This window comes from Dermacentor silvarum, chromosome 3, assembly GCF_013339745.2.
Source record: "Dermacentor silvarum isolate Dsil-2018 chromosome 3, BIME_Dsil_1.4, whole genome shotgun sequence".
Taxonomy (NCBI): Eukaryota; Metazoa; Arthropoda; class Arachnida; order Ixodida; family Ixodidae; genus Dermacentor; species Dermacentor silvarum.
In genome coordinates, this window is record NC_051156.1 from 150,561,348 (window position 1) to 150,577,191 (window position 15,844).

The following is a 15,844-nucleotide window of genomic DNA, read 5'->3' on the forward strand; positions in this document are numbered from 1 at the left end:
AAACTGATCATATCAAAACAGAGCAACATAATTGATAATTCATAAAAGGATCTGCTAATGTACTGCCAGAAGTAAAAGTATGCGGGCCACTGGTGTCACAGAAAAAACTAATTATTGTCGTGACCTAGCAGCACCGCTTGAAGTTGAGAAGTGCAGCCTGTACTTCTCTGACTGTATTAGAGAAGAGAACTGCTTATTCAGAGCTGCACACCTATACAGCAGCAACATTTAATTTTTACTGCAATAACCATGCTCCATTAAGATTTGCTCATGATAGTACAGAGAAAGAGAGAAAGCTCTTTAATGAAATGCAGATAATTCTGTCGCTAATATGCAAACTCCGACATGCTACTCTGCATAGAAAACGGGATAGGGGATAGAAACGCCACAGGAGAAGGAGGATGGGAAAGGAAAAAAAAAAGCCAACTGATAGCACAGTTGGGGTATGGACAGCGATAATTGGAAATCGCTGGGACAGGCCCTGATCCTGCAAATGGACATAAACATAGGCTGATGATGATGATAACAATGATGATGATAGTCTACTGAAACTTCTAGTCATCTCTTGGCTCTCGAAACTCCTGAAACTGCGACAGAATGCAGCTCCAAGATTATGACATCAAGGACCCGCAAATCACCATGGTCTCAGCTTGATACGACATAGGCTGAGATTAAAGCTTTCATCGCTATTTCTAGCAGATTACAGCTACAGATGTGACTGCCCCACCTGGCTAGGAAAGCCACAACAAATCTCCCACTTTCAGTTTGCTCCTAATGAGGCACAATGCAGCTGAGATGCACATATAACTAACACCTGAATACCCCAAAAACACTTTTCCTATGCAACCAATAACAAAAATTCAGCAGCAGCATACCTTCAGTATAACTGCATTGGTGTCCCATGCAGCAGAATCTTCAACGACAACGATTTCGGTGTCAGTCATGTTCAGTTTCAATTCCAGAGGAACCTCTGGAATAGGCTGCTGCTGCTGCTGCTGCTGTTGCCACTGCTTTAGAAAAGAAGTAGAAAAGAGAATTACAAGCACAGCATTTGCAGCCATTTGCAGCCATTCCTCGAACAGCTAAAGACTGGAACGGCCTTCCTGCTGGCATTGTTAACATCGCTTGCCCGTCTTTGTTCAAACAGCATGTGATTGATCACTTTGCATATATTTAATGATGTGTACCAAATGTGGAACCTATGTTATACCCACCCCTTATGTAATACCCCCTCCGGGGGTCTTTAAGGACAATAAACTGAACTGAACTGAACTAAACTGAAAGTTTCACAATCACAGAACTCCTGACCTCTTCACATGTACTAATCCACTTACATCATGCAGTTATTTGGCATGATAGGTACAAACACAACAAAATACACGCAGCACAACAAAATGTTGCATCCTGCATCCACAGAAGTCGCTAGTTAAACCTTACTGTGCTGGAATGCAATAGGAAACAGTGCACACAAGATTTTGCAAATGAAATCTCCCATTTGCTGAACAAGCTTGGAACGAGCTTGGAGGTTCTCTATATTCTATTCCTGTAATCATGATAAACTGAAATAAACTTGAAACTTGAATGCTATCAACAGTAAAAATTGGTTCAGCACCCCTGTGAAAGGCCTTGAGCAATGCACCGGGCAATCACATCAGATTTCATGTTCGACTAAGGTGCAGTAGAACAGAAATGTAAATCATTTACAGTTGTAGCGAAGAAGAGGGACGATACAGTGGAGCATCCTCACCAGCGCTGGCTAGTGGGTCAGTCTCCAGCGCACTGCTCGGACTACGCCGTTTACGCTCTGGGTTCTCTGCACTGACCCAACGGCTGGCTGGCTGGCTACTGGCTTTTCACCATATTTCCTATTGTACGGTCGGCACAATGCTACCATACCGACCGGATGCATCTGAATGTGCGCCCATTTCTGATATGGTGAGACATGCCGAAGAGTGCTGCGACCTCGCCCGGGCCTTTACCTCCAATGACCAAGGTTGCCAGAAGAGCATTCACGGTGACACCACTTCTCCATCCAGCTTTCTTCCTGGAGCGCTTGTGTGGCTCTTGGTTCCTTCTGCTGCACCTGGTCTGTCTTCCAAGTTACTGCCTGAGTACGAAGGTCCCTACTGCATCATCGAGCGTGCATCACCCGTCAAATATGTGATTGAGCCCGTTTAACCGTCTTCCGACATGCACCGTCGTGGACGAGACATTGTCAACATCGAGCGCCTCAAGCCATATTCTGATCCTCTAATAGTGACGAGCTGCTAGGTCGCCGGACAACTCCCTTTTCGGACCCGGGGTAATTGTAGCGAAGAAGAGGGTCGATACAGTGGGGCACCCTCACCAGCGCTGACCAGTGGGTCAGTCTCGACAGCGCATTGCTCGGACTACGCCGTTCACGCTCAGGGTTCCCTGGACTAATCCAACGGTTGGACCTAACGCTAGCGTGCAATAAACACCTTTACACAGTGAACAGATGCCAGGGAAATCTAACGAAGCTTGTTGTTGGGCGAACAAGAGCGAGAGTTTACTGTGTGGTTTTTACAATTTTTGTTGCATGACCAATATTGCTGACTGCACTGCCTGAATAAATAAGGATGGGAAGATTACTATTAGAGGCACGTGCTGCTAGTGAAATTATTTTCAAGTATTTCAAAGCTTATAGGCATTGAAAGAGATCTTCTGACAAAGGGATGCAGGAAGGTACAGACCTTCCTGTATTTAGGTGCCATGGTTCATGAACGTGATCATCATGATAAGTGATAACGACACGATCACAGCAGTGATAGCCAACTGAAGATGGCATGTACATATGAGAAGCTTTGAGAACGCGAGCCTTGTTTTTGTAGCAATTCTTCTTGTTTCTTTATTTTTCATACATATGTTGGCGAAGTACTACACCACGACATAAGAGAATCTGCATTCATAATAAAGAAAATTTATAAAGAGAATTTAATAAACTAAACCAATACCACACTCTACAAACAAGCCCATTTTGTAGAATGTGCTGTTGGTGTAGTTCATAAAATTCTCTTGACATGTGGCAAAGTAGGCACCAGCGAGACTGGCCGCCACATTAATGAGCACCTGAAAGAGCATTAGTGGCTTTTACTGACAGAAACGTGCTTGCATCTAGCACAACACTGCAAGCTCTTCTCAAAGAGACTTCAATATTGAAAAGAAGCCTGGACACTACTGCCCAAAAATTATCAGAAGCTTTCTTTATAAGATCACTTGGGTCAGAATGTGTCAGTGTTACTTCTGTTGCTCTGTACAACAGTGAATTTATTTTCTAAAGTTTTTTGTTTGACATCGATCTCCTGATTTTTCTGATGTCATGATGGCTTCTCTGCACATTCTCTTTACATCTGGGTTCTTGTAAGTAGGAGGGTGATGTAATAAAGGTGTCTGTTGAGACTAGCACATTGTACTGTCTCCTTGTGTAGTCCTGTTTGCGTTAAAGTTTGTTGTGAACACGTACCAACTAGCCCATCAATGCATGCTGCTCAAGAGAAAGTGCACTTTAAACATTAACACAAAGAGTATGTTGATCCCATTGGTGCTAACTAAATATTTTTCACCATGGGTGACACATAGCTATGTGACATGTACTTTAATTCAACAGAAAGTGCAAGTGGCATGAAATATATAACATTTACACTACCTTGGTCATGCGTCGTACTGAGGACTGGTTCTGGGAGGTGTGCAACTCTGCTGATGTGGGCTGCTTAGCTGAAAATGCACAGAAGAGAAGGCTAATGCAAACAGAGTGGTGGAAAACTCACATTATCGTGCTGAAAAAATAAGCAAAGCCTTCCGCGTGCCCATAAGAATGAGCCAAAAGTGTTTGGCAAAGAAAGCGTTCTTACCACCGAGCATAACTTGGTGCTCGTCGCGCAGAGAGAGGAACTCAGCAAGTTCGCTGATCCAGCTGAAAATGGCCATGACGCGCATGTTGTTCAGCAGGACAGTGAAGCGTGCTGTGTTGTGCGTGAACCGGTAGTGGATCTCAGCCTGCAACACTTTTTCCTTCGAGGCATTCTTCGTTGGGAAGAGGATATTGGTGAACACATTGGGTCGGTTGTTTACCGGTGCATCTAGAAGTGAACCAGGTCAAATTTCAGGCTCACGCCATTCGAACCGATGTTTTAAATTTCAGCCTAACGTGCATGTCTGTATACAAAGCAAGCGACTTCAGGCAGGTGTGTTGAAGCAGCAAATTTGCAAACGGAAGCAAGCTTGATACAAAATAACAAACGTTCCTAACAATCTTTCAAACAATGTTTCAAGAGCAAATCTTTTTTTAAAGATTAGTTCGCCCTTCGTAAAACATTTTAGTACACATGATTGCGAAGGTCCGAGTCCTACATAAAGTTAAAATAACAGCAACAATATAGTTGATGACTGCAGTTGAGCACGTCTGGAGGTACAGTAACACAATTATCATGAGCTTACTGCATCAGGGGGACACTATCAAACATTATCACACAGGAAGAAGCATAAATAAAGACATGAAACTGACAATGCTACAATGATGAGACAGACAGAAGAACACTTCTTTTATGTACACCAATCTGTCTTGCATCATTTCTTTTTTCCCTACTTCTAGTTGACACCCAATCTGAACTGTAAATTCAATAGCAAGCATATCATCTGCTGAAACACTTTTAAGTAGGAGTGTGGGTTGTGCGAATATCAAAATTTTCTAATACAAATTGAATACAAATACTTAGCTTCGAGTATCGAATAACAATATACACATTTATTTATTATCAAGTTTGGTCATTTTGACATGTTGGAACATCGCAATTGCATTGCCATTGGTAAAGTAATTACACTAGTCAGCCGTTATACTAAAAGAGTGTGTATTTGGCAAATTTTAGTAACTTGGAAAATTGGGTAATTCCCTATAGCTGTCTGTTCTAGCCAACCTGTGCCTCATTATACAAGATTAAATGCCCGTAAACTTGGAGGCATTTGACCCTGTGCCAGCCATCACTCATCGCATTTGCTGTCAAGCAATAAGCTCAGGATTTGGGGCAGTGCTGCAAAAGAACACCCTCTGCACCCTCGCTATTCTCAAACCAGTGTTCCTTGCAACTGAGAGGCTGGCTTTTACATAAAGCATCAACGGTCCAGTGGCTAAGTGTGCTTTACAGGCAAAATTTTGCCAGCAGCACGAATTAACACAAAATTCAGCACAACATCAGACACTCATTCTTGGATTAGATAGAAACAAATGCTAAGAACTGTGCTTGCTCCCCCCCCCAGGCAGCAATGTATTCAATTTATGCAACTTTTCGTATCCTGCCGAATATTCGAAAATTTACAAATACCTAGTTTCGGAATAGAATACAAATATTAAAATATATTCGATAATATTCGAAATTTTAGAATATTTGCACACCCCTGCTTTTAGGACTAAGCACGACCCGAGGGACAGCTTACCTTTAAAGCGTGTGTCCAGGATGCGTATCTCGTGAGAGACCAGATCGATGTCATTTGATTGGTCGGAGAACCGCTCCAGCGTGAGCTTGGACCGAATGAGCTCCACCTTTGCCAGAGTGGACTCAGCATTGGCGCAGTGCAGTCGGGCATGGGCATGGACAAGCTCCAAGGTCACATTCACTAGCTCCATGCGTATGGCCAAGAAAGTCCAGCTGTTGCCGTTGTGGCCTCCCTGCTGGTAAGAGGCAAAAAAAGTAAGACTGTAAGTTGTGATGTGATGCACACTACTGGACTGTGAAGTCACTGAAGCCATATTAAATATGATAGCCTTTCTATGGCTACCATCCAGGCAAAATTTGGTCATCTCGAACTGATAACCGAAGGAGCGTAATGATGAAAGTGGAGAAATTAAAGCTTGACATCAAAAGTTAAGAAGAAACATTGACGTCATTCCAAAGCCAACCAGATGCAGGGAAAAAGAGGAAAAGAAGGATATGCAGGAGAGAAATGAGATTTAGCCAACACGAGTAGGAGATGGAAGTTGAATAAAATGCCTCCATTACACTCAAATTTTGTCTCATTACCATAAATGATAAAGATTTTTAAGCACCATTCCTCTAAATTGATTAGCTTTGAAATGCAATAGCATTCCTTTGTTATTCAGCTGCTGCATGGGCATAAATTTAGCAACAGGTGGGCTAAACGCGTCGGACAAACAGGGTCAAACACAGGCAAATGCATGACATTAGAAATGCTTTCGCATTTCAAATCTAATCACCATAGATCAGACTTGTACATAATGAATTACATGTAAATTACATTTCTTGCTAGTTCTGTGATTTTAATGATAACTTCATTTACTACGGAACACTCACTGTAATCCAATTACTTTTTTTCAGTAATAAATTACATGTAACCAGTTACTTTATTGACAACACAAGCTGCAACAGGCAACACAGCTTTGAGAACCCCAATTTGACGGGAACTATCATAGAACGGCCAAGATCATGCCACGCAGCAGCCTCGCAGACGCACGTGTTCAGACAAGGAAACCCGGGATCTCACTATCCGTTTCGTCATTTTAACGCTCCACCAGATGCACAATAAATTTACCCATGCTGGTATGTCTCTATAACAACGGGCCACATAGTATTTTACCGTATTTTTATGTGTATAACCCGCACCGTACATTAAAAATAAAAACTCAATAAAGTCGGGGTGTGGCTTATATGCGAATTTCGCCTTGAAGCACCCGCTGAACCACCATGAAGCCACACCTCAAGACAAGGTTCTCCTGCCATTCAAATCTTCATTATTTCCTAGGGAACCTCACCCTCTCCCCACCCCTGCATGTTGAAGCTTCCTTCTCCTCTCCTTCACGGCCACCCATTCTCCTTCACTTTGCGGGTCGCCATTTGGCATTTAGTAGTTTGTTGCACACGGCGCCAGTGAACTAGAGCTCTGATCACGATGTGCTGCGCTCAACAGCCATCCTTTACAGTGCAGCAGAAGCAAAAGATTATCAGCATCGCCGAAGTGGGGGCGGGGGCGTAGGCCGAAGATACGAAGTGGATGAGTCGTGCATCTGCTACGGAGACTGTTTCTGCAAATATGCGAGTGTTGTTGTATGCAGCTATTTTTGCAGGTCATACGCGAAGATTTTCTCGTTCTTTTCGGTCTGTTGTAATTGGGGGTGCAGGTTATACACAGAAAAATATGTTGATTGCAAGAAATCGCATAAGGATGATTTTTTCATCTTTTCAAAATTGGCCCAACCGAGAGCGCCTTCTCCAAGTCCGAGCAGCAATGAAGCGCTGCACTTCATGAGGACTCAGATGCCGAGTAACAACCATCAGCAAGCGAGTTTTCAGTATTGCTACTTCTTCACCTCAAAAACGAAGGAAGATGACCGGCAAAATTTTTGAAAAGCAACTGTTAGTGAAGATAAGCAATGTGTCGAGGGCTGCAGAGGACCCACTGAATGTGCCAAGCCAGCTTGAATATTCTGTTTACTGTATCTGCAATATGAATAAAAGTTTGTAGGAAAGCAACATGGAATTCATAGACTATTTCTGAGTAATTCTTCAATTACTTTTGTAGGGCAGTCATTGGTAACTAATAAATTACATTTCTGAATAAAGTAATTGTAATTCGTAACTTATTTTGTGTAACAAGCATGTAAATCTGCCAATGCTGCTTCAATTTTTGACGAGCTGACTGAAGCATTAGAAACACAACACCCTTTCTTTGGTGTCACACTGTGACAGGAATTTAGCTAGTTGTTGCAGGAAAAGAAAGTAATGCTTAAAATTAGTTTATTTATTTATTTATTTATTTATTGAAAATACTTTCAGGGCCCGAAGGCACTACAGAAAGGAGTGGGGAAAAAATGACAAGATGTGCAACTAACAAAAATGATACAAGGCATTTTGTAAAGCGATCTTGAACTCGTGATCATCAGTTATGCTTGCGATTGTGGAGGGAAGGTGGTTCCATGCGACGCTTGTCCTAGGAACAGTTCACTGTTTACCAGGCTAATCTCTTTGCACAAAACAAACACTGTGAGGATTCTAAAGGGCAATCTAAGAGTAGAGATTGATTCAACATTTTAAATTCTAAGCAAATCACAGGGCTTAATGTCCTTCAGCAGCCGGGGTTGCGAGAGACATCATAAAGGGAGACTCCGTATTAATTTCAACCATCTGGGGTTCTTTAGGTTGCAACTAAATGTAATAAGCACACAAGCGTTTTTCCATTTAGTCTCCATAAGGATGTGACCGCAACAGCTGAGAATGAACGTCCATCCTTGTGCTTAGCACCAGATTTTTACTACAACTACGTTGAGTGCACCGAGCACAGTGGGTGATCCAACATTTTCCTTTAGTGTTGCTTTTAGATGTACACAAAAAGTAAAGGCAACACAATGCTGTTGCAGCCAATAGACAGCCAATTCCCACAGCCAATGAATAACAGCCTAGGATTTCAGCAACAATGTTACAATGATGAAAGTCAAGTTTTTGCAGGCCCACCTGTTCTGGAAACAGCTCAACAAGGGTCAAATTGGATGCAGAAGTGCGCTCCACTGTCTCTCCGAGGTTGCGACTCAGGATCCCATGGACCAAGGCATACTGGCTGCGATCCAGAGTGACGTGTACTGAAGAAAAGTTTCCTTCAACCGTCCAGTCGGGCACTGAAATCAAACACCAGCCATACAGAAAACATGTGAAGAAAAGGTAACACTCACAACAATGCGCAGAAACTTTCTCATATGACACAAGCGAAAGGGTTTCAAGTGCATTGAAAAGCTCGATTTTCAGAAGCTGTATTTCACTGCACAACGTAATTTTTTTCCCTTTATGCTAATTTGGCCATGAAGTCATGGTATATGAAGGGATAATATTCATTGTGAACTAAGGAGTCTATGAAATGCATGGCAAAAAAAAAAAAAAATCTGCAGAACTCCAGTGATTTCTTTGGTGATGAACTCCTTCAATGTGACAGCAGGAGGCTCTCACAGCAAACGCTGTTCTCAAGAACTTCTTTGCAATGCATACAACATTGACACTGCCCACTACACAGCATTAAATAATGTGGCCTTTGAAGTAGATGCAGAGACACCACTACTCTCAGTGTCAGTGTGACGCTCAAAACATTGCACAGATCTCCAACAGCGAATGCTGCACAATAGCCCAGTGGTTAGTGCGTCAAGCTCCAAAGTGCACAATGCCACAAGGACATGAGTCAGGATTGCAGTGGCGATGGTGGGCAGGTTTGTTATACGCATGTAAGTGCTAATTTAGCAACCCTGAGCGCAAGTTGCCGATGTCTGTAACAATAATATGTTGCAACATCTTAGGTGTTAACGTCTTTACAATGAAAACATTGAATATCATGTGCTCTTCTATTAGCAGCATTGTGTAGTGATTTATTGTTTTATTACACAGAACAGAGATACGCTCACTGGCACTACCTTGTGAGTCAAAGCACTGTACTATATAAGACAGTTTCCTGGAGCATGGAGTGCCTGCAGCACAAGCAATGCAATGGTGACAGCAGACAAGATTTTTCCTTTTCCTTGCCCTATAGAAAGCGCGAAGTCAAGGATGAGGCAGCGACCTGAAGACCACAGCTGTCATCGTTATCCTCGTGAACACGTGATGGCCAGATAGACAAAGCAGACCAAGTTTCAAGCATTTAACAGCTGCCGTAGTCAAAGTGTTATTTATTAAAAGGTAACACAACAACACAAAAGAAATAAACCGAATGTAAGCTAAATCAGGTTGCACCAATATTCCCTCATCCCATATTTTGCCATGGTACAAGAACTCACCGGAATGGTTGAAAGCAGAGTCCAGGTTCTTCTCAACTAGCAGATGTAACATCAATGTGCGTTTGAGGAGAGGGCCACCCTAAAATCAAAAACAAGACATGAAGGTGGAGATAACATTGTAGACTGCTAGTATAATTTCGCATTACTGTTGGTGTTTACTCATCTGGTAAGATTAATATTGCTCTGATGAATAAGGCTTTGCCTAGAGCTAGCTGGTAAAGGATCACTCGATTTGCTGGGCTGGTTTTCATACGAAATACACCACAAAGAAGGACAAGCACAAACAATTGCCCATGGCACACTGACAACACACTATTACTTGCATGCTTGCAGCAAATATTTAGTCGCAAGCCCGCATTTGTATGTTTGCTTGATTTATTTTATTCTTGTCTGCCATGCTAAACCAACTTGTGCAACAGTAATAAGGAGCCATAATTCAGTAAATGCAAAGAAGTACAGAAAGGCAGAGAAAGCTGGCAGCTCTCCATAGCTGACAACGGTGACATGATGGCAAGTTGAAACTCACATTCTTTTTGATGAAGATGGATGGAAACTGAACGGTGTATGAACCCTCGGGATGATTCGCTTGCACAGCTTGGCAAGCTGGCACACACACACCAGAATAGACGTCCATGTCCACCAGCTCCACATCCATGACTTGCAGAAGGCACTTCTCATCTGAAAGAAGACACACCATTGCAAATAAAGCAGGTAAAGTAATGACAATGCAATAATTAGAGAACTTGCAAAACAGCACACAAAACCAGGTGAACAAAGCCAACTGTAGACATTCTGCCCAACACTTCTGCGGTTTCCCAAAGCTCACCCTTGCACTAAGGGACACATCAGAAAGCATGACACAGACCATCCATTCAGTCTTCTTAATTCTTGCACAGAAACGCAATATTGACCTTAATGGCCTACAGATAGGTACTATCTTGAACAAATTAAACATAAAAAAAAGAAAGCTATGACGTAGGACACCTCTTAAAAGTAGCAGCTCAAGTTTGACCAAATAATGGTGCAAGCACCAATGCGTACATGGCAAAAGAATGCCCGACATCACATAACACGGCAAATACAGAAATAAAAAAATGCAATCTAGTTAGCACTACACTTTACAAATGTCAACAAGAGTACCATCACACTCAGTGTAAGCTATGGCGCGTGACAACTTTGCCATACACTTTCACGGTGTAGCTTATACTGAGCGTGATATGTACATGTGTACTGTGTGTACAGTAAGCATCAAAAGTTCACGAGGCCCCAGGATCTGAGTAGAATCAGAATATTTTCCTGGATTTCAGATTTGAAACTTGTACTAATGCATGCGATCAACACAGTGTTGTAGTGTTTTAATGGTGGCAAGCTAAAACTGTGCTGAAATGCAGCTTTCTTGTGGAACCAACACCTTGTGCAGTTTTGACGCCGACCGTATCTATTGCAAAGTTTGCGTTCCTATTTCCATTTCTTCAAATCTCGAGTTGAACAGCTTTCTGTCCACTGATATAAATGCCAAATAAAGTGTTATACTTTACCATCCAGATCCTCCAGCACTTTCATGACTTCTTCGGCACTGATCACAGTGCAGCCCTTCCTTGCAGGTTCTAGCTGTGAGCTGGAAAATAAAAAAGACAGGTATATGCAGTGACGTTTCCTTACATCTTTGCTTTCGGGGGGGAAAAAAAAGCTTAACAAAGCAAGAACTAAGAAACAACTTTTATGTGGATTTGTAGCCCCTGTACAGTCCGTTAATGTAAACTTGACTCACGTCTCGAGTGAAGCACGCCGTGAGGAAGCAGCACTCTTTTCCTCTCCTGTGAATCGAAACGTCGTGGTGATGTTCAGGTTCCCCAGGTTGGCAACAAGCACATCGAAGCTCCTGTACGACTGAGGCACCACAATCACAGGTGAGGCAGCCGTGACCTCCAGCTGAACCCTGGGTGCTCTACAGGCCTCTAGATTCATCTGCACCAGAGACAAGAAGAAAATCCAAGTTTTTAGGGCCCTCCCCTCTTCAGAGCCTAAAACCTGCACTTATAAAAAGGCAACACCACAACTTATTAATGAAAACTTGGGTCACCCAAAAGAGTACTTGTAAGACATAAAGCATACAGTAGAAAACATTTTTGAACCTGAATCTTGTATACTCGGCAGGCACAATTAACGGTTCTTAAAATAAAACTTCAGTAGGCAACCTGAATATTCACATAAATTTAAGTATGCCAGTGACTTCAGTTGGTTTCGCTTGCTTCCCCCATCACATAATTATTTGTAGCAAACTGGAGCTAATTTAGTCGTTGCCTCAGTTAAATTAAAACTTGAACAGCGCGTTTCTTTACTGAAAGGTACCAAATGTTGCTCATTGCCTAATGACCATGACGTACAAGTGGATGAAATAGATATCACAGAAGCTAGTGGTGTCTAGAACCACTACAGTCGTACTCACAACCGTGGCATATAGCTGGGTGAAATAGCTACTATATCCACAAAATTCAGCAATAACAGTAACAACCATTTTAAACAAAGTCACACCTTATTGCCAGCTGTTGCAGCCTTCAGGAGCATCTGAAGGTCACTGAAGTCAGCAAAAAAGTCAGTGACCTCAGTCAGGAACCGTTGTGTGTGAACCACATGAACCGAAGACATTTCACACTTGACCTTGATGTCACAGTCACGCTGAAGATCAGGGTCTAGAGTTCCATACCTGAAAATTTAAGACAACATGAAAATGCAGAGCAAGGCAGGTACAACAATGATCAGTTCTGTGCCTTCAAGGAATTCAGTTAAGTGCAGTTTATAAAACCACAAGGAAAAAAATTCATGCAGATTCCACACAATGTGGGAATCTGCACAAGCAAAGGTTTGATGAGCCAGCAAGACTAAAAAAAATTGAATTCTGGGGTTTTACGCGGCAAAACCATGATTTGATTACAAGGCTTGCCAAAGTGGAGGACTCCAGATAAATTTTGACCACCTCGGTTTCTTTAACGAGCACATAAATCCAAGTACAAGTGTTTTTGAGCTTTGAAAGCTACCAAAATGCAGCTGCCATGGCCGGATTCAAACTCGTAACCACACAGCAACACAAGCTTCGCAGCGCAACACTGAGCAGAAAGCTTAGCAGCGCAACACCATCACATGAATTCTTCCCTACTTTATTTGACACTCACTTTATTTTGCTTTTATTCACACACACCTAGCCTATTGTATTGAATCATGGGGAGCTACATACGGTCGAATGCCTTTATAACACAGTCAGGGGTGGGACTGCCCAAAGGCATTTTGGAGTAATTTTCGGAGCAAGTAAAATTGTGTTTTGGAGCAGTTTGGAGCAGACAAAATTGCATTTTGGAACAGACTAAACTTCATTTCAGAGCAATTTAGAGCAAATAAAATTTCATTTTGAAGCAGTTTAGAGCACGCCAATATAAATTTTGGTGGAATAATGGAATATGGCAGCCAGCGCACTTCGATACCAAGACAAAACACAGAATAAACCAACAGGGTTTATTCGCGCTTTGTAGCTGTAGCGTATCAGAATATGGAAGAGGGAGTCGATCGGCGGCACGGTGCATATGCATTCCTGTAAAGCCAAAAACATTGGTGACACTATGATCGAACTATATATTGCCACGCCGACGCTCATGATGATAGTGGAAAATGTTCTCAAATTATGGGGTCCAATCGACGCGGTAACATAATTTCTGGGTCACCATGTGTCACCGCAGACCCAGAGAGCCGCAATCAGCCCTGGGCTGGTATAATTTAAAACTATTCCAATCTGTTTTTATTACAGTAACAATTATACGCACACTCCAGGCGCATTTCTGCCGTCGTTGTCACCGTGATGTTCCTTATAAAGTCCAGGGGCGAAAACATTGTCGCCGCGCGCCGTATGCTGTATGTGCGAGTGAAGGCATGCTAGAGGTCGGCGTAATCTCGCACACAAGGCAGGAGAGTGGGGAGGAAGCGCGCCGTCTTCCATCATGCCCAATGCACCGGGGGGGTCGAGACGGAGGGGGAAGGCGGGGGGGGAAGGGTGCTCTACTCCGACAGCTGTTGCGTAGTGTGGCCGCACGGACCCTGTCTTGAAAGAGATCTGCGATGGGGACAGAGTGCGAGCGCTAATAGCTTCGTGCGTGCTGTGTTTTCGCCACTTAGTTCGCGCTGAAGTGAGAGGCAGCACGAAGGTCAATTCGCTCGCTGCTGCTGCCGCGCTTCCTCACTCCAGCGATTTGACAGCGAGTTTCCGCGGTCATCGAGTGAGATGTGCTATGTTTGCTTGTGCGCACGTGACACTATTCTTGTCAATTTATCTAGTAAGTGAATGTTTACAAGTTTACACGGCCGATAAAACTACTATTCTTACTTCGATATAGCTGTCTATTGATTTGCTATCACAATCGATGCTTCGCCTTTCGGGTGAAACAGCGACATTTTATTCCAAATCCGCCATTAGCCCTTCGTGATAGGTCAAAATGGCTCAGGCCTCGTCCATATGGGCATAAAAACAGATTGCAATAGTTTTACGTTTTACCGTCCCTGGGGACAGAGACGCCCACCAGCTGGACACACTGCAACATGCGCCTCCCTAATATCTAGTTTGCTCGCAGCGCTCTCAGCCTACTTTTTATTGTTTAGCGCCTCAGCTAGGCCACACCGCTCGGCCAACTCAACGGTATTCTATAGTACACTCTAAATACAGCCGCCCTGGCCGTTCCGACAGCAGCAACAAGGCGACGCGCGCGCTGGCCACTTGCCGGAAGCGCCGATAAGTCCATGCAGTGTTATAAGCGCGAAAATTACGAGAAACTGCGGGAGGCGCCGTCACGCGGTATGCAGAGTGTCAACAGCTGCAATCTTTACGGAGAACGAATCAGCTCACTGTTCGTGGCCACTGCCAGAGCACACATGCCGAAGCCGTCCTGGCACAGCGTGGCGCAATCTTGGTCAATTTTCTGTGTTTGGCACAGTTTGGTGCAGAAATTTGCGTTTGTATCAAAATGGCGTAATTGGCGCAGGAGTCCCACCCCTGCAAAGTGCTTGAGGCCTCCGAAATCATTCATAATACAGGTCACTACATTGTAAAGGCCGCGCACTGCACAGATCACAATAGAACAGGAACAGAATGATTCCTTCGTTATTCAGGTCATTTCGTTGTAGAGGTGCTCGTTGTAGATGCACTCTACTGTATTCTAGCTATCTAGAACCAGTTAGCGAAATACTACAAATATGCGCAATATAAGCTACAGCGTCAACAGATCACTGTGCACCTTTTTTTAAATCCCTTCGGATACTGCCACTTGACAGTGCAAACAAATCAAAGATAACCCATGTCACTGATCAAGTGTTCGCTAAGAATGAACCATTTCGATTCAGCATAATTACATTACCTACACTAATAATCACTTTAACTTGCCTGCTTTTATTACTCAAACTTATTGGGGCCCTAATTTGGAATTCTCTCACGAATAATGTTAAAGCTAATCACGTTTTACAAGCACTAAAGCAGTTTTTAACATATCTGTGAATAACTATTATTGTGAGATCCTGGTGTATTTTATGGTATTTTAGAAAATTTTATGCACCGTATGTTATGTTGCCACAAAAAAAAAAAAGCGTATTTTGTAAAATGGACCCGACAGTAGCCACAATGGCTATATGGTCCGGCAATGCAATAAGTTAGTCATTTGCTGCCAAAGGCACACAAACGGCAACTCCAGCACAATATTTTGCACACTAACTACAGGGCAGCTGCTTTGTAGCAGCAAGCCACACATTCAACAGCATTGTTGAGATTTATACATCAGAACATGAGCTTTCCACACAGTAGCATCATGTGTATGACCACAATGAGAAGTTGCAAGTGTCAACTTTGGTTGCAACACTGGAAAATGGTCACATTAATTTAGGTGCCCACTTAGACTCAATGCCTGTCTCTGGGCATTGCGCTCTGATCAAGACACCCTGTGAAGCATACAGTACATGCAATTCTCATAAGACTGTATTCAGAGCAATGTCCAAATGCATTTCTAAGGGTGAACAGCTGTAGAGCCCCGT

At 43.1% G+C, this 15,844-nt stretch overlaps 1 protein-coding gene across 1 annotated transcript in view; it reads right to left on the minus strand.

The window, feature by feature from the left end:
* The window catches only part of LOC119444899 (intermembrane lipid transfer protein VPS13D-like), a 147,003-nt gene that overhangs the window by 64,588 nt on the left and 66,571 nt on the right, over positions 1–15,844 (minus strand). The window contains 10 exon segments of the mRNA XM_049663723.1: positions 876–1,010; positions 3,668–3,735; positions 3,873–4,100; positions 5,452–5,686; positions 8,481–8,641; positions 9,782–9,860; positions 10,308–10,459; positions 11,320–11,399; positions 11,553–11,749; positions 12,317–12,488. Coding sequence (XP_049519680.1) covers positions 876–1,010; positions 3,668–3,735; positions 3,873–4,100; positions 5,452–5,686; positions 8,481–8,641; positions 9,782–9,860; positions 10,308–10,459; positions 11,320–11,399; positions 11,553–11,749; positions 12,317–12,488 — 1,507 coding nt within the window.